Source organism: Peromyscus eremicus, chromosome 8a (assembly GCF_949786415.1).
Source record: "Peromyscus eremicus chromosome 8a, PerEre_H2_v1, whole genome shotgun sequence".
Classification (NCBI taxonomy): domain Eukaryota; kingdom Metazoa; phylum Chordata; class Mammalia; order Rodentia; family Cricetidae; genus Peromyscus; species Peromyscus eremicus.
Window position 1 is genome coordinate 77,909,366 of NC_081423.1, and position 25,133 is coordinate 77,934,498.

The 25,133-nt window shown below is 49.6% G+C and overlaps 2 protein-coding genes and 1 long non-coding RNA gene across 7 annotated transcripts in view; 2 read left to right on the forward strand and 1 right to left on the reverse strand.

Moving 5' to 3' along the window:
• The window catches only part of Fam117a (family with sequence similarity 117 member A), a 44,593-nt gene extending 31,718 nt beyond the window's left edge, over window positions 1-12,875 (forward strand). For 2 of the 3 annotated variants that reach the window (XM_059271588.1, XM_059271586.1), the window contains exons 3-8: window positions 3,544-3,639; window positions 6,284-6,394; window positions 6,754-6,888; window positions 8,564-8,765; window positions 9,902-10,052; window positions 11,712-12,875. In XM_059271588.1, coding sequence (XP_059127571.1) covers window positions 3,544-3,639; window positions 6,284-6,394; window positions 6,754-6,888; window positions 8,564-8,765; window positions 9,902-10,052; window positions 11,712-12,012 — 996 coding nt within the window. In that variant the 3' untranslated portion in view covers window positions 12,013-12,875. The remainder of the gene's footprint in view (window positions 1-3,543; window positions 3,640-6,283; window positions 6,395-6,753; window positions 6,889-8,563; window positions 8,766-9,901; window positions 10,053-11,711) is intronic. The other variant, XM_059271587.1, reaches the window with a different exon arrangement.
• Window positions 10,390-15,178, reverse strand: LOC131917618 (uncharacterized). 2 transcript variants are annotated; one of them, XR_009380712.1, is made up of 3 exons: window positions 14,105-15,178; window positions 12,199-12,340; window positions 10,390-11,252 (listed from the first exon to the last, which is right to left on the reverse strand). It is a non-coding gene; the product is annotated as an uncharacterized LOC131917618 (long non-coding RNA). The 2 variants fall into 2 exon arrangements; XR_009380711.1 differs by lacking the exon at window positions 10,390-11,252 and adding an exon at window positions 11,264-11,749.
• A 163-nt stretch (window positions 15,179-15,341) lies between these two features.
• Slc35b1 (solute carrier family 35 member B1) lies at window positions 15,342-21,865 on the forward strand. 2 transcript variants are annotated; one of them, XM_059269627.1, is made up of 9 exons: window positions 15,342-15,746; window positions 16,401-16,504; window positions 17,092-17,222; window positions 17,848-17,878; window positions 18,473-18,630; window positions 19,491-19,617; window positions 20,505-20,611; window positions 20,755-20,908; window positions 21,577-21,865. In XM_059269627.1, exons 1-9 carry the CDS (start codon window positions 15,535-15,537, stop codon window positions 21,627-21,629), a joined length of 1,077 nt encoding a protein of 358 aa, XP_059125610.1. In that variant the 5' UTR covers window positions 15,342-15,534; the 3' UTR covers window positions 21,630-21,865. The 2 variants fall into 2 exon arrangements, with proteins under 2 accessions (XP_059125610.1, XP_059125611.1); XM_059269628.1 differs by lacking the exon at window positions 15,342-15,746 and having other exon boundaries at window positions 17,117-17,222.
• The last annotated feature ends 3,268 nt before the right edge of the window (window positions 21,866-25,133 follow it).

Below are 25,133 nucleotides of genomic sequence, written 5' to 3' on the forward strand. Positions count from 1 at the left end.
AAAAAAAAGACATTCTAGTGTGGAGGATTCCATCCTCCTTCCTTTTGTTGCCCTGTTAGCTCCTTGGGAAGCTGTCCTCCACTTCCATGCCCATCTTTCCTTCCGCATATCGCCCTGGAATCTTGGAATCCCTGGCAAGGCATTCATACTCTACCCATGCATGTCCAGTTCTGTACAGTCTGAGCAGCTGCACAGCTGGCTGCCCCACAGCTGGCTGCCCCACTCACGGTTCGTAAGTCAGCTCACTCCGTACCCAGTTGCTTCCTTCGCCAGGGTGTGGAGTAAGTCCATTCTAGTGCATGAGTCCCCTGGCAAGCACGACTTTTAGGTCTTCTATGCCTTAGACTCTCCTTTATACAAAGGGGCTAGAGTGACTACTCATACTGCTGTCCCACAGCTTGGCCTGACCCTACCTGGTGACCTCCTCGAGATGGGTCTTAGCTGTGACTTTACTGTTCCCTAAGGAGACCATGATCTAGACCTTTGTAGTGAGGCTCAGGAAGGAGGGTCCTGAGCAACCAGGGGGCACAGTCGTCATCCCCCCTGTACCCCCCCCCCCCCCCGACATACCTACTACAGTGAGAGGCAGAAAGTTAGACTGTCATACAAGCTAGGCTTGACAGTACTCACAACAACCTGGAAGCAGCTTGGAGGTCAGGCGTCCCTGGTGTGTTACGTTCCTGGGGTGCCTAGCAGTTACTCCAGGCTTCATGGCTTAAGACAGCAGATGTGTATTCCCTCAGAGTTTTAGATTCCAGAAGTCTCCAAGTTCAGTTGTAGTGACTCGACATGAAAGTATTGGCGGGACCAAATGCTCTCAGAAGCTGTTGTTCTTTTACTTTTTGTGGTAGGGTCCTTACTATGGAAGGTTGGCCTTGAACTGATTGTGTAGCCCAGGCTGGCCTTGAAAATAGTAGTCCTATAGCCTCAGCCTCCCAAGTGCTGGTGCAGGTGCCTGACATCTAGTTCAGGATGCCATGATCTTGGGGGCGGGGTTTCTTCCCAGCCTCTTCTGACATCAAGTGGCTTTTTGTTTGTTTGTTTGTTTTTGTTTTGTTTTGTTTTGTTTTTTTGAGACAAGGTTCCTATGTGTAGTTTTAGTTCCTGTCCTGGATCTCGCTCTGTAGACCCGGCTGGCCTTGAACTCACAGAGATCCGCCTAGCTCTGCCTCCCCAGTGCTGGGATCAAAGGCGTGCCTGGCTCTCCAGTGGCTCTCTTAGCTTACAGCACCTTGCTCTAGTCTCTGCTTTAGTGGTCACATTGCTGCATCCTCTCAGCATATACCCGCTCCTTCAGCCCCCCCTCTTATAAGGACACTGGCAAGGCTGGGAGTGGCCATCAGGCACACCGTCTTCAATGGGAAGAGGCTTAGAGACCAGTGGGTGAGGGCCAGAAAAGGAGAGAGAGATGGCTTTGCCTGGGATGAGGGTGGGGTGATGGTCTCCTTGGGCAGACGGTAGATGTTGAGATAAAGTGATGCCCTTAGCATTCCATCTACACAGAGTGGGCAGCGGTTGGTGCTGAGGAGAGGGAGGCGGGAAATGGAGTAGGAGTTTTCACATCCTTCCTCCACTCCTATGCCAGCCCACACTTCCCTTTTACTCCTTCACACCTCCTAGAAGAAGGTGGTTGAAGCATTTGAACTGCAAAGCTGCAAGCTGACCCGGGGTGTTCCGTCTTTCACCGCCCGCCTCTCAGAGGCGAGGCGTGAGTGTCGTCCTCTGGGTTTGCCTCCTCTTTCCTCTGTGCTCTTTGCTCCTATTCCAGGGGTGACAGGGATGTGTGGGACTCAGCTGTACTAGCAGCACTGGTGATCTGCCAGCTTGGCTTAGGCGTACCAGGAAAGGAGGGCATGCGGGTGTCTGCAGAATCCTAGCAGCTGAGGGGGAAATGGGCTATGTTCCCTGTCAGCCCGTGCAGCTCTTCGGAAGTCAGACACCCTGGTTTAGGAGACGTGGACCTTTGGAAGGAGATCAGCTACTTGGTTCCCAGAGACTGTAAGGGCCAGCGTCACCTGAGGGCTTTGGGCACATGCTACATTCCTGACCGCCCTTTTCATAAAGGAGGAACGATGGGAATGGGCTGAGGACGTGCTCCCTGGTGATGCCAGTTGTCTTACTCGGGCCTGGTAAAGGTCCTGCTCATGGGCAGCAGCAGCAGCAGACAGGAAGGGCCAGAGGCTCCGTCTGCAGAGGCTTCTCTGCATGCAGCTGTCACACGAGGCAGTCCTGCCTCAGGCTGCCCAGTGAGCTCCTCTTAGCAGCTGTTGGGTGGTGAGGAGCCTTGTTTCCCCCTGATCCTCCCCCTCTCTGTGTGCAGCAGCCTCTCAGGGGAGGTCAGCAGATCTCTTAGAGGAGCTAAGTTCCCAGGCCCTGCGTTTTTGGCAGCCTGTGCCCAGTAGTCAGAGAGGAATTGGTCCCACTGGAGCCCTCCCCTTGGCCCCTCTCCTGGAATGGAAGTAGGATGTTAGTGATGGGGAGGGATCTGGGCCTCTTGAGCTTCATGCTTGAAGCCAATAGCTCCCTCTTTTAGAAGGGGCTCCTCCACCACCATCTTGGATCCCCTGTCTTCATGCAGCAGAGAGAGGAAGGCAGCAAATGGGAAGTCCTTCCCCACGAGGAGCCAGGAAGGCCCGTGGGGAGGAGGTGTGAGCGGGCCATTCAGAATTCTGGCTCCATATTTTGAAATTGTCTTTTCCTTGCTTGTTCAGGAGGACTTTGGAGTTCCCGACACTCCCTCTGTGTGATGAAGTGAGCTTGAGGCACCATGGTACACAGTTGCCACCTGCTTCATCCAGAGGCACCCATGGAGACCTTTCTCCTGGCTCCTCTTTGGAATCCTGTCCGGTGACTTGTTTTTCATGGGCTCCTAGGCACTTGGCCTTGGCCTTGGCTTAGCACACAGGGAGTGAGAATAAAGGGTACAGGGCTCTTTTGAAGTGGCTTGGGAGAGAGACAGTACTTGGCCTTACCATTGGAGTGTACCCAGACTGACTGGGTATATAACATATGAAAAAAGTGATAAGGAGCTGGGCGGTGGTGGCACATGCCTTTAATCCCAGCACTTGGGAGGCAGAGCCAGGAGGATCTCTGTGAGTTCGAAGCCAGCCTGGTCTACAGAGCGAGATCCAGGACAGACACCAAAACTACACAGAGAAACCCTGTCTGAGGGGGGAGGGCATGGGGGGAGGGGGGGCTGATAAGGAAAGGAGGAATGAGGATGTAGCTCAGAGGTAGAACATTTGCCTAGCATATGCAAGGCCCTGGGTTCCATACCTAGTACCAAACACACAATAAAAAAAAACTAAAAGAGAGAGGAGGTCAACACTGTTAGACCTTGGGGAAGGGTTCCTGGAGAGTAAAAATTGGGATAAGGCCATGTACATGGCTTTCCTTCCCTGGAAGAGTAAAGCAGGCTGGGTGTGTCCACGAGGTGGATGAACAGATGTGAGAAGGCTTCATAGGTCACCACCTCTATCCAGGAAACCGCCTGGCTGCTTCCTGCCTGCAGTGCTGCCTGTCTGACCGCCTGTCTTTCTACAGACACCCCTCTCCTGGCAAGAGCCAGAAGGTGAGCGGGCCAGCTTCTGCATGCACAAGCGATCAGCATCGTGGGGCAGCACAGACCACCGAAAAGAGGTAACCGCCCTCTCTCCACGACCTCTGTAACTCCTGGCACTGTGTGACAGTTTTACCTGAGGAGAGCTACATTTCCAGTCTCTCTTGCCTCCTGCTTCTGAGAGAATGGCTCTTCAGCTGACTCCCAACCTTCCATTGGCTTGGTTGTAGGACCACAGACCCTCTTGCCAGGGAAAACCCAGCCAGTGTCTGCTGATGGTTCCAGCATCCAGACTGGGAGAGTTGTTCGCCTTAGCTACTTTGGGGTTGGACTCTCGTAAGTGATTCAGAGACTGAAAGAAGGCAGGGAACAAGCCCCTGGGAACCAGGAGCTAGCTCCCAGCCTCATTTGCTACTTAATCATCCACGTACTTTTCTTTTAAAAGAAGAGAAAAATAATCCTGAGTTCCTAAATGCTTTGTCTTGGCCCTCCCTCTGCCCCAGGAGGGCTCGAGGTATTGAGACTGAGGAGAGAAAGCCACAGGCTAGAATTCTAAGGCTTCTAACCCAGCTCTGCCTGAAGTGTCATGCAGTGGCTCCAAAGGAAAGGTCAGTTTACCAGGACTCATCCCTGACCCGTTCACAGGGGGACGTTGTTTCTGCCCTCCTTGATGCTTAGAGCGCTGAGAAAATGGAAGGTGATTGGACTGCAAGCTAAAGGCCAAGTGGAAACGTAAAAAGTTCTTAAAGCCTTGACTGGCAGAGTAAACAAATTCTGCACAGGAAGGGTGGGGAGTCCTGGTCTTCATGGTCTGGTTGATCCACAGTAGCAAGTCGAAAAACACATTCTTGGGCTGGGAGATGCAGCCCAATGGTAGATTGCCTGCTTAGCCCTGGGTTCAGTCCCCAGCACTGTAATTACAAAGCATTTTTGAGGGGCTGGAGGGATGGCTCAGAGGTTAAGAGGACTTGTTCTTTCCAAGGACCTACTTCTGTTCCCAGTATCCACGTGGTAGCACACAACGATCAGTAACTCCAGTTCTGGGGGAATCCAATGTCCTCTTTTGACCTCCACAGCCACTAAGCAAACATGCATGCAGGCAAAACACTCATACACATAAACTAAATAAATCTAAAACAATTTAACAAAGCGGTAACTTTTATGGCAGTGAGCAGCAGACCTACTTTCTGAATTCCATTAGGCTCCCTCCCATTCATATAGTTCTGCGTCCTGCTCAGGGTTTGAAGGCCTAGAATTACAAGTCTGATAGGAATCATATTCAAAAGTATTTGTCTGCTTATTTGTTTGGCTTGGGGTTTCTTGGCAGGGGAGAGGGCAGGATATTACTGTATAGCCTAGGCTAGCCTCAAACTAAAAATTCTGATTCAGCCTCCCAAGTGCTGGGGTTATAGTAGGCTTGTTCCTTGACGACCAAAAAATGTTAGTGATACCCTGTATTGTTACAGGGCCCGGGAGTCAGGATGAAACACGGTCTGTCCTTCTAGAGCACATATCTTTCTGCAGTGTAGTTTGCTTTTAAATGAGGAGAAGGGTTGGATTTCCATACTCTCTGGTCTCAAAGCCTTGGGGGTACTTGAGAATATCATTTGAGAAATTGTTTTTGACCCTCAGAAATGCCACTTTCAGCCAGGCATAGAGGCATATGCCTATAACTCCAATACTCAAAAGGCTAAGGCAGGAAGGATTGTTGTGAGTTCAAAGCCAGTCTGGACTACACAGAATGATACCTTGTCTCAATGAAGGAAAACAGAAAAACAGCCAGTTTCGAGAGATGGCTCAGCAGTTAAGATCATGCATTGTTCTTACAAAGGACCAGAGTTCAGTTCCCAGCACCCATGTCAGATAGCTCCCAGCCACCTATATGCAATTCCAGCTCCAGGGGGATCCAGTGCTTCTGGTCTCTATGAATACCTGCACTCACCTGCACACACAGACTCACACACATACACACAATTGAAAAGAAGTCTTTGAGAAACATTTTAAAAATTAAGATTTTATTTTATATGTATGAATATTTTGCCTGCATGTATTGTCTTATGTACCAATGTGTGACTGGTGCCCACAGCATTCAGAAGAGGGCATTGGATCCCCTGGAACCTAAGTTACAGATGGTTGTGAGCCATCATGTGGGTGCTGGGAATTGAACTCAAGTCCACAGCAAGAGCAGCAAGTGGCAAATGTTTTTAATCACTTAGCCATCTCTCCAGCCTCCTGAAAAACAGAGACCATCCATTGCCCTTTTTTGTTTTTATTTTTTTGAGACAGAGTCTTTCTATGTACCCCCAACTATCCTGGTGCTTGTTATGTAGACCAGGCTGGCCTGGAACCCATAGAGATCTACCAGCCTCTGCCTCTCAAGTGCTGGAATTAAAGGCATGTGCTTCCATGCCTAACCCCATGATCTTAGTGGAAGAGTGTCCCTTACAATCCATAACCATGATGTTAGATGTTTTCTGTTTAGAAACCGATTCACCTAGGGAATGCATGGCAGTTGAAAAAAATCAAGTCTAGAAGCAGTGGATCCAGCTTAGTTGAGGAGCTGATTGTCATGGGATTTAGCACCACTGAGCTGTTTTGAGATTAAAAAATTGACGTCCATGTCCCTTTCCTGTATCTTCAGGGACAGCAGCTTCACCTAGGGGAAGGAACCAATATACTTTGCCTTTGCCTCACACTCCTTTCTCCTCCATCTCTGGCTGCTAGATCACCAAGTTGAAGCAACAGCTGCAGAGGACGAAGCTGAGCCGCAGTGGGAAGGAGAAGGAGCGGAGCTCCCCTGTCCAAGGGGACCACGCTGTTCGGGGAATGGTGAGGGTATGCTGTCTCCCCTGACCACCAGGCCCCCTCTGTCTTCCTTCTTGGCAGACTTCCATAGTGTATAGAGTTCTCTCCAGCCTTGTAGCACTGAGCCACATTAATGTTTCATGGTCACATGGATGACCAGGCGAAGTTGCATTGGAAGGGCCCCTCACTGTTCTTAGCACCTTTTTCCTCTACCCCCGATCACATGTGACACTAACAGCATCCCTGAGATACCTCAAAGCTCCAGCTCCTGGAGAAAGCCCCTCTGAAGAAGAAAGCTATATGGACATGATATATACTCTTGGTCATAATGGATAACTGGCTGGGCTTGGTGGGGACTTCATGTGATTGCTTCATTTGCCTTTCCTTAGGCACCCCTTCCCAGCTTCCCCCCAGGGTCCCCTGTCCTGCGACTCAGCCCTTGCCTGCACAGAAGCCTGGAGGGGCTCAACCAGGAGCTGGAAGAGGTGTTTGTGAAGGAGCAGGGTGAAGAGGAGCTGCTGAGGGTGAGTGGGAGCTGCCCTGAGTGTACTGAAGGCCGTACCTGCGATGGGGGAGATAACAGTGTCACTCTTTGGGGTTCTCAGGCTGTAGCTCTGTAAGCAACAACCTGTAAACACCACCTTCCAGAAGTACACATGTGGAGTTCATTGGTCTCAGATGGACTTGAGCACAAGAACAGCAGGGCGGGGTGTCACTAGGGAAGGCCTCGTGGTGGAGACAGGCAGGTTAGTTATTCATCTTTGCTGTGACAGACTGCTCACATTTCCAGCTTCCACATATGGTAACGAGAGGCTGAGACTGATGGTTTTATTCTATGTCAGTTTTTATGCTGACACAGTTGGATTAGGACTGGGTATAGGCCTCAGTTGGTTATTTACCTACTGGCTGATTTGTATTTATTATTTATTTGTTTTGAGACAGCGTCTCACTGTGTAGCTCCCATTGCAGGAAGCAGAGAGCAATGAATACTTGTGTCCAGTTTGATTGTACTTTTGATTCAGTCTGGGACCCCTGCCTGGGGAATGGCGCCATGCCCATTTATGGTGGGTCTTCCCACCTCAGTGAACCTAACCTAAGTAATGCCTCACAGATATGCCCAGAGATTGTTTCCACTGGGGTTCTAACTTCCATAAAGCTGACACGCAAGATTCACCAGGACAAATGAGCACAGAAGAGGACCCTAGCTAGGAGGAAACTGTCCACTGACAGGTCCCTGAGGACTGGGCACCCTCACCCACGTGTGCCTCAGCTCCTGCCACCTCACTTTCAGTCACCACTTCTCTCCCTCTGTCTCTACTGGTGACATGCAGCAGTCAATCCTTCATGCCCAGGTGCCATATGTAGCCTTTTCCCTGTCCCACAGGCAAAATTACCAGCTACCTCTTTTGCAATCTTGGGCAGATTTTTATACTGACAGTTTAATTACAGAATGGCAGTTGGGCAGTATGAACATAATTCTGATGGGTATAGGCCTCAGTTTGTTATTTACCTACTGGCTGATTTTTATTTATTATTGTTTATTTACTTATTTTGTTTTTTTGAGACAAGGTCTCACTATGTAGCTCTGGCTGTCCTGGAGCTCACTGTGTAGACCAGGCTGGTTTGGAACTCACAGAAATTACCTGCCTCTGCCTACCAAGTGTTGGCATTAAAGATGTACACCACCACACCCAGCTTATGGTTGCTTTTTAAATTGGATATATGTAGGATTTCATATGCCCCCAAACACATGCACACAACTAGTTCACTGGGGTCTAAATACCATCAAATGTTTAAAAAGGAGGATGATAGGTATTCAATGTATGATAACCATCTGCACATTTGCCCTGCAGTGGCTTATAGCATGTGTGCTGTTCTAGTACCTTGCCCCTCTTATATCACCCTGTGTATCAATCACCTTTGTGTCCAAGAGACTCGTACACAGAGGGGCACTGATCACATGACACAAATGAACGGGACGGTACATTGGACTAACAAGCCTCGAGGAAAAAAAACAAAAGTGCTCTGGGAGAAACAGTTTCTCCTAGACTGAAGGTAGGTCAAGGAATAAATGACTTGAGGAAGTGACAGTCTTCTGTCCTCGAGGCTAAGAGAAAAGGTGCAGGGAATCTCCTGGGGGTCACTGCAGTCACCGGGCTGAGAAGGCCCTGGCCTGAGTCTCTTCTCCTTCCTCGTCAGATCCTTGAGGTCCCTGATGGGCACCGTGCCCCAGCTCCTTCACACAATAGCAGCTGTGACCATCCCCTCCTCCTCCTGGAACCAGGCAACATGACCAGCTCTCCCTCTGTGCCCCTGGCATCCCCTCAGCCTCCTGGCCAGGCTAGCCGTGAGGAGCACCGGGGTGCCACTGAGGAGCTGACATCCATCCCCAGTGACAAAGGTGAGTCATGGAGCCAAGGCACTAGAGCTGGCTCTGGGCAACAGGAGGGGGCTCCACTGGCCTTGGCTCTGAAGCAGTTTCAGGCCTGGCATTATTATGAACCAGCCAGTGTCTGTGAGTCATCGTTCTGCACACTCTACCTGTGATAATAATGGCCCTACAGCACTCTGACTCCTAGTTTATATTATAAAGTCTCTAACCCAAAAGAATAGCCTTTCCCATCCCTGTTATTTGGCTGAGGTTCAGGGCGCCAAGGTAGAAAACCAGGGCATCTCCATTCAAGGGTCCCCTTGACTCATCCAGCTAGAGCTTCCACCCAGTTATAAATCCGGTAAAACAATGCAGTCTCTTATTCAGGGTCCTGCATGTTTGACCCAGACTGACACCTCAGCTTTCTGGCTCTGAATTCCTACTTTCTCCCATGTACACCTTGGCCGTCCACTATATAAGTCAGGATCCTACTAACACCATATGTTGGAAAGCACTGTTACCCACACCATCTGACTCGCTGCTCACACTAACCCCATGAGGTAGGCTAGCCGAGGGCACAGTCTAACAGTATACACAGGGAAATAAACAGAGCACTGAATGAGGAGGAATAAATGTAAGAGAAACACAGATAAAGTCAATATTTGCAGCCTAGGCAAAGTGCAGTTCCAGGATGGAAAGTGAGAGAAATTTTATCCTCTGAGTGGGGTAGAGTCAAGGTTGCTTCTTGGAGTTAATACAAGAGTATTGTACAGGAGGGGATAGCGTTTCCAAAATGCAGATTGATGAAGCTGTGGTGTTCCTCAGGCAGGGCACTGCTCCCAGGAGAAGGCAGAGGGACAGCAGGTAGTTCCCTTTGTGTCAGAGAGCCAGGCACTCTCTTGGCTCCTGGGAATATAGGATTGAAAGGAATCTTTTTCTATCATTCAGCAATTTTGTCCCCTTTGGTGGTGGTACTGGGAATAGAACCCATGGCCTCATACTGCTTAGTAAGTGCTCTACAGCCGAGCACACCGCCACCCTCAGTGGCATAGTATGAAATATGCCTGAATAGCAGAGCGATGTGGCCCCTTTGTACAGAAGGCTTGAGCTTAAGAAAGTGGAGGCTTTCCTTTGCCTCCATTGGCTCAACCCTGCTCTGTTTGCAGCCTCTTCTCCAGGCCGCCCAGCCTTCCTAGAAGATGGCAGTCCGTCTCCAGTCCTTGCCTTTGCTGCCTCCCCCCGGCCCAATCACAGCTATGTCTTCAAACGGGAGCCCCCAGAAGGCTGTGAGAGAGTCCGTGTGTTTGAGGAGGCCACGTGAGTACATCCCATGGATGGGGCGTGGGAGGGAGGGACAGCATGGAGGGTGAGCCTGTGTTATCCCACCTGACAGGTCCTTCTTCAGTCTCTCTCCACTCTCTCCGGTCTAGAGGTGCTGTCAACATCAGATGATCAGTCTCGCAGATTTTCCATGATCAAACTTGTTGACATTACCTACTCTGAGCACTTAAATCTTTGCTTATCATTATCTCCATAGAAACCTGCTTTCTGCCCACATGCCAGCCACAAGCACAGAGGGAGCTGGAAGGGAAAGAGATCTGAAACCTAAGCCTTTTGTTCCTTCTATTTTTTTTATTTATGTTTTTTTTTTTTTTTTTTTTACCATTCCTGGGGAAAGTATAAGGACTTGCTAGACCATAATCAGAGGGGGGTAGGGGGGAAGCAGGCAGATAGATAGACAGGCAAGCAGGCAGACAGACAGACTGAATATGAATGCATGAAAGAGAATGAACATACCAGTACTTTTTTACCCCCGGCTGGCTGTTCAGGTCTAGCGTTGTGATCTTCCAGAAAGAAATCTAATTCTTGCAGGAAAGAACTTTGGAATATTCTCCAGTCATATTGGATGGTTCAGAAGCCATCCACTGATTTCTTTCCCATCTGTGTGGGTTTGCGGATAGCCGTTGCAGAGGCCACCCCAGTCCCCTCTGCAGGTCTGAGAGAGCTTGTTCTGTTTTCTCCTGCAGCTTTCTGTTTGTTTGGGCAGATTCACACTGGAGTTGTGGTTTCGATAGCAGCCAGGAAGTTTAGTCATGGTGTGGGAGTAAAGATTTGGCTAGGTCTGGGTTTCGGGCATTGAGGGCACCGTTTGTATCTCAACTGAGGGAGAAGACAGCCCATGGTGGTAGGCGTTCTGGAAAAGAACCACTGTCAGCAGGTCCTCGTTACTGTTCCCACTGCTGCCTGGTGTTCCTCGGGCTTCTGGTCCTCTGAGGTGTTGTGAAGGAAGAGGCTCTCTCTCAGCTTCTGCAGGCTGGGCTCTTGTAGCTTCCCTCCCTCCACACCATGAGCACAGACGGAAGTGAGGTTGTTCCTCACTGTGTCCCAGAGTCATGAAGCTAGAGGTAGTCTACCTCAGTCATCTCCTCTAGCTTCCCACCCTGCATTAGACCTTTATGGAAGGTGCTGCTGTTGATCAGTTATTTCCTAGGAACTCCTGGGCTTTCTTCAGTTTTCCTACGGAGAAATTCCTTATACGCATATATTTCTGTAGTTGGTAATAGAACCCAGGGCCTCGCACATTCACCCCTAGCCCAAGATACATTTTTAATTGTCATAACTAGGGAGAAGGAGACATGATCCTGCTGATATCCAGTTGGTACAGTCAGGGATGCTGTTAAATGTCCTGTGACATGCATGGCGGTGCCTCTGACCATGATCCCTGCAACAGGGAACTATTCAACCCCAGATGTCAATAGGGCTAAGGCTGGGAGCCCTGCTTCAGGTCAAACCCACTGCAGCAGCAATGAGACCTGAGGGACCTGAAAGGTGACAGAGCTTTTCAGGTTTTGCTCAGGTCACTAGCCTCTCTGAACAGGGACCCAGCTCCCAGGGCGCCCCGCTGAAGCCAAGTCTCCCTTCTTTCACTGACTGTTTTTCTGTGTACTGACATGTCTGTCTTTCTCCATCCTTCAGGTCCCCAGGTCCTGACCTGGCCTTCTTGACTTCCTGTCCTGACAAGAACAAAGTTCACTTCAACCCGACTGGCTCAGCCTTCTGCCCTGTCAGCTTGATCAAACCTCTCTTCCCCAGCATGGGCTTCATCTTCCGGAACTGCCCCTCCAGCCCTGGCTCTCCTCTTCCCCCTGCCAGCCCCAGGGCACCACCTCGGAAGGATCCAGAAGCTTCCAAGGCCTCCTCACTGCCATTTGAGCCATGGCAGCGCACCCCACCATCAGAAGAGTCCGTGCTTTTCCAGAGCTCCTTGGTAGTCTGAGCCCCACCCCACTCCTTACACACACTCTTACCATGGAGACTAGTGCCTTGGTGGCAAGCTCCTCATTAGCTTCCCAAGCTGGGGGATCGAGGAGCCCTTCCCTCTAGGCCTTTGAGCACTTTCATTTATTGTGTCAAAGCTCCAGGTCCTTTGGACGTCAGCCCCTCCAAAAGGGAGGAGGCTTACCTTCTCCACTAGCAGCTAGGCAGCTCACAACTTACACTTGTGTACCTGCGGCTTCCCTCACTTGCTAGAAGGTCTCGAGTCTTCTAGCCCAGGGTGTGAGTTCCAATGACTTATAGGAGGCTCTTGTTATGGAACAAGTTGGCTGTGAATGAGAGAGGGGAGATGCCACAGACTTCCTTACAGCCCCACCTCTAGAGACAGAGGAAAGCAGACCAGATGCCTTCCTCCTAGAGGAGCTGACCAAAGTGGTCCTCAGGGCCAGAACACTTGACCAATTCAGCTGTTGGCAGGGGGACCACGAGATTTCCCAAGTGGCATTTTCATCTCACTTTTACCCTGACTAAAGATTGTCTTAAGCAGCATCCCAGCCCAAAGTGGATAGTGGGAAGAGGGAGAGCTGGCACTCCTCCAGGTGGCATGTAGTGGCTCCATACCCTCCACCTGCCCCAGGGTTGGGTTGGATTAGAAAAATGCCTATTTTTCTTGTATCGATGTAGAAACTCTATTTTCTCCCAAAGACACTATTTTTGCAACTATTTGAAGTTTGTATATTTTCCATACTGCAGAGCTTACACAAAATTGAAGAATGTTAATGTTCGAGTTTTCTTATCTTGTGTTTAGAGGTTGTTTTTTGCAGATCTTGATGTTAATAGACCAAATAAATAAGTATTCCAGCAGTTTGGGTTCTGTGAGTCCCTGGGGTGGGAGGAGAACGGTAGAATGGAAGGCTAAGGTTAGAGCTGTCACTTTAGCCTGTCTTCAAGAGAAGGAGCCCCATTTAACACATCATGGTCTAGTTGCTGTAAGGATGGGCCTTGCTAGAGACTCTTCCCGAAGACACACTAACGGTAGACTCATGAAGTCTTGTCTAGAATGGAGAGCATGATGTGTCCTGCAAGTGGATATGGGAGTCACTAGGGACGGGGCTAACAATAGTCTGAAAAGGCTCCTGAGGGACAGTCGACTTGAGAGAGAGCATGAGGGCAACTGAAGGGAGACAGTTTGACATTGCAGGTACTTCTTGCTTTGGCAGGGAAACAAGACCAGGGAATGACATGAAGCTAGGACAGCATTAAGGTTTTAAATTCATGCCTGTGTCTCAGTGAGTACCCAAGGCAAAGTGTGCAGCCTTGGGGGGGCACAGAAACTGATCTTGTCCTTTTATAGCCTCTCTGTTGGTGCTGCGCTGTAAGAACTTGGACACATGGGGCTGGAGAGATGGCTCAGCGGTTAAGAGCACTGGCTGCTCTTCCAGAGGTCCTGAGTTCAATTCCCAGGAACCACATGGTGGCTCACAACCATCTGTAATGAGATCTGACACGCAGGCAGAACACTGTATACATAATAAATAAATAAATCTTTAAAAAAAAAATGGAACTTAGACACTTGAGAAAAGTGGGAATTGCCATCCCTACATTCTGTTAGTGCATGGAGTTTATGAAGCATTTCGGCAAAAGACATTCCCATTCTATTGGATGGAAAGTTTACCCTAATGAATACAACTGTATCTGTCTCAGAAGACCTCAGGACAGACCCCTAGGCCAGGCTATCCCAACTACTACTATCTGTTGGTTTGGTAATCACTACATACCAAGTTAGGGTATTAAATGAAATGTCATTGGGAATATGACAACCGTTAGATGAGAGAAATATAAGCACCGCTCTCTGAGTGAAGGGAGGTCAAAGAGATTGAATAACTTTTTCCAAAAAGACCATACCAAGTTGGGGAGTAAGAATTGGAACATTGATTGCTTCTCTCCACAGCTGGGGCTTCCTAGCCACAGAGCTCTCCTGCTGGTTATTATATTGCCATGATTTCTCATGGGGAAACTCAACCCAGGTCAAGTGAATTGTCTGTGGTACCAGTTGGTAAATTAAAGAGGCAGAAATGGAATCCAAGACTCACCCAGTTACTGTTTGGTTCCCTGGAAGTGTCTGCTGATTCAGTAGAGTAAGTCAAAGGTCAGGGGTAAGAAAGTGTGGGAATTCCTCTTCCCCAAAGGAGACACTAGGCAAGGGACAGACCCCATCTTCTCTTGGTCCTCCTAGCCCTGGATGTCTGGCTTGTCCCCAAAGCCTTAGTGAGTCAGGTCCCCAGTGATGGGTGTGGTTGCTGTCTGGCCTTTCCTTCCTTTGCCTGAGGCTGTGCCAGAGGAGCCAGGCTGCTAGAAGAGAAAAGCAGGCCAGAGGCCCTCGGCTGCCTGTGAATTGGACTGGGGTTAGTCTTGTAGTTCTAGTCAAGCAGTGGAGACCCAATCATTGGATTGGGGATGAGCCCAATAATGGGAAGGAGTGTGTGTGAGGGGTTGCTTCATTGGAGAGTTGGAAGGCCTTGAAAAAATTCACTTAAGTACTTAATGGGGGGTGGGAGGCCGGAGAAGAAAGGATTGTAAACTCAAGGTCATTCTCCTACATAGCAAGTTCGAGGGCAGCCTGAGCTACATAAGATCCTGTCTCAAAACAAACAAAAAACAACAAACAAAAACATTTCAATAAACTTGAAGCTTTCACCTCCAAGAGGTGAGGAAATAAAATTGAAGTTGAGAAAATGTGATGACTAATAATACCTCAAACTTGCACAGCACACTTTACAGTTTATAAAACACTTTGGCAAACCTTAGCTCATTGAATCCTCAGAACATTCAAGGGGTGACAGGGTGCTTATTACTAATTACTCCTAGTTTACAGAGTGAGAAAACTGGGGCTCAGAATTTAAGTAACACTGCTGTGCTGCCTTTAAGTGACAAGAGCCCTGGCGTATCACGGAGTCTGCCCTGCGGGCTTCCTGTCTTGGAAACCTCAAGTGCCAGAAGACCTGTATTCCTCAGCCAGGCCTTGAACGCCCCGTAGACGGGGTTGGAGTCGCTGACGCTGGACAGCGACTAGAGGGCGCTAAGGCACTATGAAGAGTTCTTGGCGTTAGGACCCAGCCGAGGCCTGACAGCCCATCGCAAAAAAGACTTTTGATTCACTCTCCTGGCCTCACCGCCTCTTTCTCCGCCCATCTGTCTATTTTCGCTCCGTGTAGCCAATTGATAACGTCCACATACTCATACGTCATCACTGCACGCCGGGCTATCTCCTAGGCCTCCCCGACGAGCTCGGGGTTATAGGTGTCCTCGGCGTTGCCTGATCGGAAAATCTAGGGGATGAGGCCTTAACCTCGATATGGCTGGCTCTCCTGGCCACCAGGAATGGAACCAAGGTTTTAAGACCTGCCTTCTCTTCTAGAATGCTGCTGTCGGGGTGGGAGGCATTTCTCTTTCGGCCGCTGTGAGCTGGCAGTTCTGGAGGTGGCTGCTCCGTCCTACAAGGCGGCGGTCGCACGCAGCTCCTATGAGGTCCCTGCCACCGGCCGGCGATGTCCGCCTGGAGCTTTCGCCTTCGCCGCCGCTACCGCTACCTGCTCTGAGCGGGTCTCCGGCCGACTCGTCCGTGCGTCTCATGGCCGCTAGCAGATCCCTGGTGCCTGACCGGCTGCGCCTGCCGCTGTGCTTCTTGGGTGTCTTTGTCTGCTATTTCTACTATGGGATCCTACAGGAGAAGATGTGAGTGGACCCTTGGGGGCAGGACTGCTAACATCCCCCAACCAGGGCCGGCATGCAGTGCCCACCGCCTGCTTTACGGCCTGATCCTCAGGCTTCCTGTGTGTGGTATAGGTCTCCCTCTTCTCCGGCTCGGCCCTCTGACCTCTTTTGCACTCTGCTATTATGTTTTGCCGGCTGAGCATCCTTGTGGTTCTAAAATTACAGGGCCGGCCTCTGGATTTTTGGGACGCGATTGTTTTTCTTCCTTTAGACGTTTTTACCTTTATTGATTACAAGAGCGTTCTGTGACCCGAGAGCCAGGTCTTTGTTTGAACTCTCGGGAGCTTGCAGACCGCTAATCTTATTGTTCTCTCTCTTGCTTTCCTACTGGGGATACTTTTTATCCCGCTATCTGACTTTCCTTGTTGCCCCTAACTGTATTCTTTATGGATATTCTTTCTTTTGGTTATGGTATCAGCAGACTAGCCTATCTAGTTTCTAGGTTTAAATCAAGTCGGCCCCTTTGAGTAAATAAACTCAATGAGCCTTACTAACTCTCACTACATCCACAAAAGCACGATATTTCCAAAGCCCTCAGTGGCTCTGAACATACTTGATGACACCGAGTGACGCATACTAATTTCTCCTGTCTCTTTTTCTTGTATTTCATCGTAGAACAAGAGGAAAGTATGGGGAAGGACCCAAACAGGAGACGTTCACCTTTGCCTTAACTTTGGTTTTCATCCAGTGCGTGATCAATGCTATGTTTGCCAAGATCTGTGAGTACCTCCTAGTAATTTGTTGGGTGCACCCAGCTTTCCCCCATATTCTGGACATTAGATGTGGATTCATCTTTAAAGTCTAAGTTTTCCCTGCCTCCATACCCTTGAAGATTTAAAACAGCCCTCTGTGGTCTGTAAAACCGATGGCTGTGAAATGAGATTAAAATATTAGGTCTCTAAATTATACCAACTTTTGAGTCTGAAATGACTGGGTCTTCTGTATTCCAAATCCCCACTGAAAATACTTAGAACATTTCCCCCTTTATCCCTTTGACTTTGCTTTGTATGACAGCTTCAAACATGTCTTTGTTCCTTGAAGCCTATTGGCAGAGTTAAGCCATCCTTTCTAGAATTCAATGCATCCCTACCTTCCCTCTGCATGTGGTCTTGTTAGGCTTAAGGGGAACTGGAGAGATGAATAATTTTCAGAGATTTCCCAGCTTAAGAGGATAGAAATGGCTGTCGTACTTGACAGGCAAGTTCCTTTCCTATCGCCCCAGCCTCTGCTCAGTGGTCCATCCTTGCCCCACCGGGTTTCTCTTGTATGTTTTGTTTGTTTTTGTTTTATTTTTGTCTTCTCCCAGTGATCCAGTTTTTTGACACTGCCAGGGTGGACCGTACTCGGACCTGGCTCTATGCTGCCTGCTCCGTCTCCTATGTGGGTGCCATGGTCTCCAGCAACTCGGCACTACAGTTTGTCAACTATCCAACTCAGGTGAAATCTCAGGGTGAGACGAGAGTTGGCTCGGAATTGTGTGGACAGGACTAAGGGGTCGTCCCTAAGGTCTGAGGTTTAAATAAAAAGAAACAGTCCTAGGGGCTAGGGATGTAGCTCAGTTGGTAGAACTTGTTGAGCATGCATGAAGACCTGGGTTCCACCCCAACACTGCAGGAGCCAGGTGTGGTGTCACATGCCTACAACCCCAGCACTCAGGAGGTAGAGGCTGGGGATCAGACTCAGAGAGTCACAGTCGTCTTCAGCTGTATCTCCAGTTCAAGGCCAACCTGGGCTACTTGCGACTATGCTTCAAAAATAAATAAATAAATAAATAAATAAATAAATAAATAAATAAATAAGACTATGCTTCAAAAATAAATAAACAAATAAGAAAAGAAAGGGGGTGGAGAAAAAAATAGTCATAGCAGAGTATGCTTGAGAAGAGTGTAGAGTGTAGGACCATAGAATTGGGGTATGAGTATGGGTCTGGCTGTGACAGGACAGCTTCTTGAGGCCAAGTTCTCTGGTATAGTTCCAGTGCTAACGCCTTTTAATGCAGCACCTGCGACCCTTCCTGGCACATCACAGGTGCTCAGAAATCACTTGCTCACTTTTATTTCAGGTCCTTGGTAAATCCTGCAAGCCAATCCCAGGTAAGCAAAGATGATCCAGTCCCCATTCTCTGTGCTCACTCTTCCTCTCTCTCCAAGAGCGCTGAGTCCCTCTGGGTTTTACCATCTCGTCATAGGTCTGTCTAGGGATTTTCCTGTCGTCTCTTGCTTCCTGTGGTGTGCACAGGCTGAGCGAGGGCCGGAAGCTGACCTTGCCTACTTTGTGTCCTCAGCTGTTGTAGTGTCCCCTGCGCTTACACCGTCACCTCACACCCTGAGTCCCCTTTGGGCCAGCAGTTTCTTCCTTTCTCATCTTTCCCTGTTCTCCACCCTTGCCCAGTTCCTTCCTGGACTTTTGTCCTCTGCCCTTCTCCACCTTATTCACTACTCAAGCCTGTTGCTCAATCATCTTTATCTGGGTGCCAGCCCAACACCCCTCCCAGCTCTCATCCTCTTTTCTCCCTCAGTCTGGACATGGCTGTCAGGAGGAGGGTGTTGGGGTCACTAATGCCAGTGGCTGTCGGGAGGAGGGTGTTGGGGTCACTAATGCCAGTGGCTGTCGGGAGGAGGGTGTTGGGGTCACTAATGCCAGTGGGTGCTTGAATTGCCACTGTTTTTGTTTTGTCTCCCCTATAGTTATGCTCCTTGGGGTGACGCTCCTGAAGAAGAAGTACCCAGTGGCCAAGTACCTGTGTGTGTTGCTAATTGTGGCTGGTGTAGCTCTCTTCATGTACAAGCCCAAGAAAATGGTTGGGGTAGAAGAGCACACAGTCGGCTTCGGAGAGCTGCTTCTGGTACACAGTCCTTTTATGAAGGCAGCCTTTTCTAGCACATTCCAGCAAGGACAGTGGAGGCAGGCAGAAAGCCAGGGGGGATGGGAGCTGCTATTATCCCCTGACTGCTGCAAGGACCCTGGTTCTGCTATGGCCACAGTAGGAAGGCTGAAATATTTAGCTATAGCTAAGCAAGCTGTCCTGGAGAAGAGTCCTCTGGGGTCTGTGCTTAGATCCTGGTGTGAGCTCAGAGAGACCCAACTAGGCAAGAAGGTGTGTGCTTCCCTAGGTTTTCAGGCAACATAGAAGCCAGACTTGAATCAACAGGAGCTATCGTTTAGTGTTAGACCCTGTCCCAAGTGCTTCATATCTTTATTGATTAACTTTTATAACAGTCTTCTGACACAGGTAGTGTTATCTCCATTTTATAAATGAAAAACTGAGGAGAGGCTAAGTCACTTGCCCATTGTCATACACGTCGAGGCAGTCAGGATTCCAGGCCAGGCAGTCAGATCTCAGACCCTAGTCTTTGGAGGTAGTTCTTTACGAGCAGAAGGCACCCTGCAGGAGGAGGCCCACTCACCATGGCCTGTTCTAGTCCCTGTGCGCCAGCTTGTAGGCTTTGACATTGAGAAATGGCGGGCTTCCTGCTCTGCTCTGATTACAGTCCATTGTGATGAGGTTAGTCTGTCAGTCCAGTGCCTGCCTAGGGACAGCTAGCATGGTCTTTCTCTCACCCCTCCACCCGACCACAAGCAGCTTTAGTTCTGAGGACTCAGAGCAGCAGCTTTCTGAAGTGCCTGAGGGAAGATCTTGTGTCCTGGATTAGGAAGGGGCCCTGCTGGCCACCTCATTGCCAGCCGCTCCCTTTCCTTTCTCAGCTCTTGTCTCTGACCCTGGACGGACTAACAGGTGTTTCTCAGGACCATATGCGGGCTCATTACCAAACAGGTTCCAACCACATGATGTTGAACATCAACCTTTGGTCCACATTGCTGCTCGGTGCTGGTAAGGAGCTGTTCTGCTGTTCTTTGCACAGATCACCAGAGGGCAGACTGCTCTCATCCATTTATCCCTAGCTCTGCTGCCAGTTGCTAACTTGGTGCAGGCCAAGGGCCTGACTTGGTTCCAACATGCCCTTCTGTCCAGCCCCTGAGAGACCTTCCTGGAAAGACCTGTGCTGGCAGTGTCTCTGCCCCCTGTTACTGACACTGTAGGGGTAGACGTGCCAGATATCATGAGAAGCTACGTGGTGAAATACATGGGGTATCTAGGGAATTCTTTCTCAGGAAGCGAATGAGACATTAGTATGGTACTTGCTGACTTAGGAGTATACTGGAGTTCATGTATGAAACCTTTGATTTGGAATCAGTGGTTCCTAACTTCTCAAATCTGAGCACATGAAGAAGGCATTTTTCATGTAGCACAATGGGGTTAGTGGAGAAGACTTGGTGGCTGGAGGTGACCGATTCCAGGAGTGTCCTTGAGCTGGAGACCTAGAGGTCACTGTCAGCAGCATCCAAGGATCTCTGCTTCTAATCCCTTTTTTAAAATTGCTGGTTTTAACTTTTACTTTTGTTTTGTCTTCTGAGGCATTTTCTCACTCTGTAGTTCAGGCTAGCTTAGTACTCACAATCCTCCTGCCTCAGTTTCTGAGAGTTCCAAGATTACACCCAACATCAATCACTTTGGTAGAAGTATATCAACTTTGAAGCCTTTCTTGGAAAATCAGGTTAGTTTCTGTAACTAGACAGGAATTTGAGAAAGGTGCATACCAGGCCAGAGTAAACTCCACATATGGTTCCTCGCCCAGCCTCCCTCATGGTATTTAAGCAGGCTGCATGCAGGTGTATGGGTAAGCATAAGATGAGCTGTTTACTTCTTGAATTTTTTAGGGATCCTGTTCACTGGGGAACTCTGGGAGTTCTTAAGCTTCGCTGAGAAGTACCCAAGCATCATCTATAACATCCTGCTCTTTGGCCTGACCAGTGCCCTGGGTCAGGTAAGTTCTTGGAGGAGGCAAGCTCGGCTTCCCTCCTGTGTCAGTTAGAAAGACTGCTGGGGGAGGAGGGCGGCCCAGTTAGCCTGGTGTCTGTCGTAACTCACGGCAGTGCTCAGGAGTCTCCCCCACCTTTCTCTTTCTAGAGCTTCATTTTCATGACAGTTGTGTATTTTGGTCCCCTGACATGCTCCATCATCACCACAACACGGAAGTTCTTCACCATTTTGGCTTCTGTGATCTTCTTTGCCAACCCTATCAGCTCCATGCAGTGGGTGGGCACCGTGCTGGTATTCCTAGGTGAGTACTACCCAGAGCAAGTGCCTCCAGGGGCCACTGAGGGAAAATGGCAGGGATTTATCTTGTGATTTTAAAGAGAATTTTTCTAAAGGGGAAAGGAAGCATTGTTTCTAATAGGACCTCCCTCCTGTGCGCTCCATCTTCGTGGTGTCCTTTAATGACGTGAGCGGGACAGAGTCTGGTATTTACTCCCCTGCCACCTGTGATATTATAGGAGCTGAAGGAAACAGCTGGGGAATTTTGATTCTGACTTTTCTTTTGGTATTGTTGTGTGTGTTCCCAGTGTCTTGGGTTTTTCTTTTCTTTTTTTTTTTTTTTATTCGACGGCATTCTGTTATCGTTGAGGAAGCCACATAAAATAGTCTTCCAAAGTTTGTTGTACCTAAAGCTGGGCAAAGTGGTGCACACCTTTAATCCCAGCGCTCAGGAGGCAGAGCCAGACAGAGGTCTGTGAGTTCGAGGCCAGCCTCGTCTATACAGTGAGTTCTAGGACAGCCAGAGCAACCTGTCTCCAAACAAACAAACAAACAAACAAACAAACAAAAAAACCCAAACAGAGTCTGTTGTATCTAAATCCCCACCTTTGGGAAGCTAGGCTGACTTCCTCAAATTGTTGGCAGGCTTCATGTCCTCCCGTGAAGTTTAAGCAGCTTCTCCCCTTTCCATAGGTCTCGGTCTTGATGCCAAGTTTGGGAAAGGAGCAAAGAAGACCTCCCACTAGGAAGAGAGAGGCTTCCTCCACTCCAGAAACACTTAAATTATTATCTCCAACGGTGACATCTTGGGAAAATGGACTCAATCACGATAAGGGACTGGGTTCCAACCTTTTTATAAAAAATAAATAAATAAAATCAAAGGAAGCAAGATGGAATATTCTAAACAAAGCAACAAGACAGGTTGCTAATGTCTGGTTTTTCCCAGTCTAGCACAAATAAAGAGAAGAAAGGCAAACTGGAAGCTGGAGACCCTACTGCTGCTCTCTGGGCTGGGCTGGGCTGGGCTGGGCTGGGCGAGGCTGGGTGGTAAGGCTCCCCACGAAGTGCACAGAAGTGTGTATGAGCAGGGAGAGCTCTGGGAGTTGGCAGGGTTGTGCCAGCAGCCTCTGTTCCCACGGGCGAGCTCTAAATATGCTGAGACAGGTGGCTGGCTGTTAGAGCCAGAGGATGTAAAATCACTTCAAAGCACGGCAGCAAACGAGTCGGGTTGCCAAAAAACGGAAGGTGTGTTCTCAAGGAACACCGAGAGCTCGAGACGGGCCCAGGACCTCAAAATCCGCTGGCTTCTATCTTGTTCCTGCTGCACCCCTCAGCCAGACTTAACCCAGAACCTGTGCGTGAGTCGTGAACATGTTTCCAAGGTCCCTGAGCATGCTTTTCCCGACTCCCTCCCTCCCTCCTCCTCTCTCGTCCACCTGGCCCCCTCCGGGGAGCCTGGATTCATTCCTCCTGTTCCCCTGCCCACTTCAGCTGAAGCATCTCAGCCCTGTGCCGTGCTGGTGTGCCAAGGTGTCACCACGCCAGCTCCTGCCCGTTGAAGGGGATGCTGGCGGGCGGAAGGCAGGGTGGCTGAGTCCCGGTTCAGAGCAGCTGTCAAGTGCTCTGGGTGGTAATGGGGGAGAAGGAGGAGCATGGAGCAGAGCCACCTGCTCACTCCTGCCTTCAGAGCCGGAGCACAATCCTCCAGGGACCAAACTTTACACATGAAAGTGCACTGCCACCAGCTGCAACTTTCCTCCCATCTGTTCCAGCCCCCGCCCCTTGGCTCTCCAGATGGGATCCTGGCCTCTTTCCTGAGTGCTGCCTTGCCACCCTCTGCCCAGCCTTTTAAGCCCTTCCCTGTTCACACTCCCCATGCTCCCCAGGGGCTGGGTGTCATGATGCAAGTCTCCCTCTCTTGAACTCCTTCCACTTGGGGGAGGGGGGGATTTTAAAGCTACTTGGTGGAATTAATTTCCTTTCTCCACCCCCTCCCTGTTTTTTCATCACCCTGAAGGTTGTTTTCTCCGCTGCACTCACAGTTCTTGGGTGTTCTCTCGTGGGTTGGATGGCGGTTGGAACCTGTCAGCATGGCTAGGGTCCCACGGGTGGCCCTCATCTGTGTCTACTGTTCTAAGAAAAAAACATCAGTTCCCCCTGCCATTTAGCTATCTTGAAAGTATCCAGCACTGGTCACCAAGACAAGACCGGTCTCAGCAGCTTGAGATGAGATGGCTCATAGGATCAGCTTGTCCTGCCAGCTGGTGCTTGGGAGTCCAGGTTCCGGGTATTCCTGTCTGCTCACCTGATACTTCTGGTGCCACCTGCGGGCATGTGGGAGCTTCAGTGCTAGGGAAGACTGGTGCTTGCCTCTTGCCTCTAGGAGGCTCTTAGGGAGGCTGGGAGACAAACCACTGCATCTCAGAAACTCAAGTGATATGCAAGAAGGTGTCCGGGCAAGGCGAGGCTTGACTGGCATGTCGGAAGATGAAAGGAGGGGAGTCGTGGCTTCGCTGCTGAGCAGGAAACGTGGTTTCCAACTGCCTTGCGCTCTCACCTGTGGTCGGCGATCCCCAGTTCGTTTCGGTGGGAACACGGGGCAGGACCAAGGTTTTCAGTTGAGGCAGCATTCTACTCAACTCGAAGATATCTAAGAACTCAGCAGCTGGCTTGTTGAGGCTGGCATGCTACCCGCAGGAACATGGAAACGGAAGGCCAGAATTGACTAAATCAGCCCTGCTGTTAGTCTCAAACAGGCTTGATACTGAAATACCAGGCAAGTTCAAACAGGCGATGTGGATCTGCTAACCCTGGGCAACCTGATGCCTCAGGTTTGGAAAGATCAAAGGCCCTCCTCTGCAGTTAATTCTCAGCTATGTGCAGAAGGGAGGAACCCAGTCTGCAGACTTCCTGAAGCCCTGTGTTTTTACTAGGGCTGCATTATACTTAGCTCTATTTTGGTCAAAACATCAGGTCTGCCTTCTCTGGGTCTTGGTGCTCAGGCTCCTGATAAACTGATTTTCCATTTTGGCCTACAGCAAGGAAGAGTGGCCCAAGTGTTATTTGGGGTACAATCTCAAGGAGAGCTGTTCTGGAATTAAACATAGAAATAAAAATGATACTGCTTTTAAAAGGATGTGGAAGGGCAGGTGTTAAGTGTTACTGTAGATCAAGCGTAAGGAACAGATTCTGTACCCTTGCTCCCCTGAAACACACTTGCAAGGAGCACCGAACAATGTCTGTGTTTTTCAGAGATGGGAGAACCTAACAGCCAGAAGGTTAGGTGACCAGCTGTAGGTCTTTGGTATGTCTTCCGGTTGTGGCTGTCTTCTAGACCTGGGCCCTCCCAGGGAGGAAAGTAAAGCCCCCTCAGGAGGCTCATCGCCTCCAATAGCTGGTTCCACTTGTCAGGGAACAGTTTGTATGTTTTACAAGCACAACTGGTCATTTCCCCCAGATGCCCTGGCAGAGAAATTGCCCTCAGTCTCTGTGGGATCATTCAGCCCTTCCCATTGAAAACAGACCAGCTGTCCTCAGGAACAGTGAGCTCACATGTTTATAATGCTCCTTGCTTTCCCAGGGCTCTTTAGGCTGGGCCATTCTATCCTTAAGACACTCCTGGGGACAGCTTGGGCCAGAAGCAGCCTCCCACATTTGACGTAGGAAGTCTGAAATTCACCAAGGTGCCTCGGCTGATGGTTGAACACAGCTGGAGGGTGGCGGGTCGGGGGAGTGGAGTAGCCAAAGCCTGGTTTTTCCTTTCAGGGACTTCGTTAACCTTCTGTAAGCTGGGCTGGTGGATCTCAGCTGTTTGGAGATTCTGGAAATTCCTAGGAGAACTTCCAAAGAACTTGAGGACTGACAACAAATAATGCTGACTTTTAAAAATGGAAATAGAAAAATAGAATCTGTGACCGTTATAGTTTGCCTTGTTTTCATGTTTTGAGACACAGTCTCGTCTAGCCCAGGGTGGCTTAGAACTCAATATGTAGTTGGGACACCACCTTCTGGAGGTGATGGAGAGATGGCTTAGGGGTGACGGGCACTTGCTGCTCTTGCAGATGACTGGACTTGGGTTCCCAGAACCCATGTTTGGTGACTCACAACCACCCGTGACTCCAGCTCCAGAGGAGCCAATACCTTTTGCCTCTGAGGGCACCTGCACTCACAGGCACACACTCCAACACAGACACATACATATTATTAAGAAACATTCACAAACTCCGGGCTTTTCATCTCAAGTGCTAGGA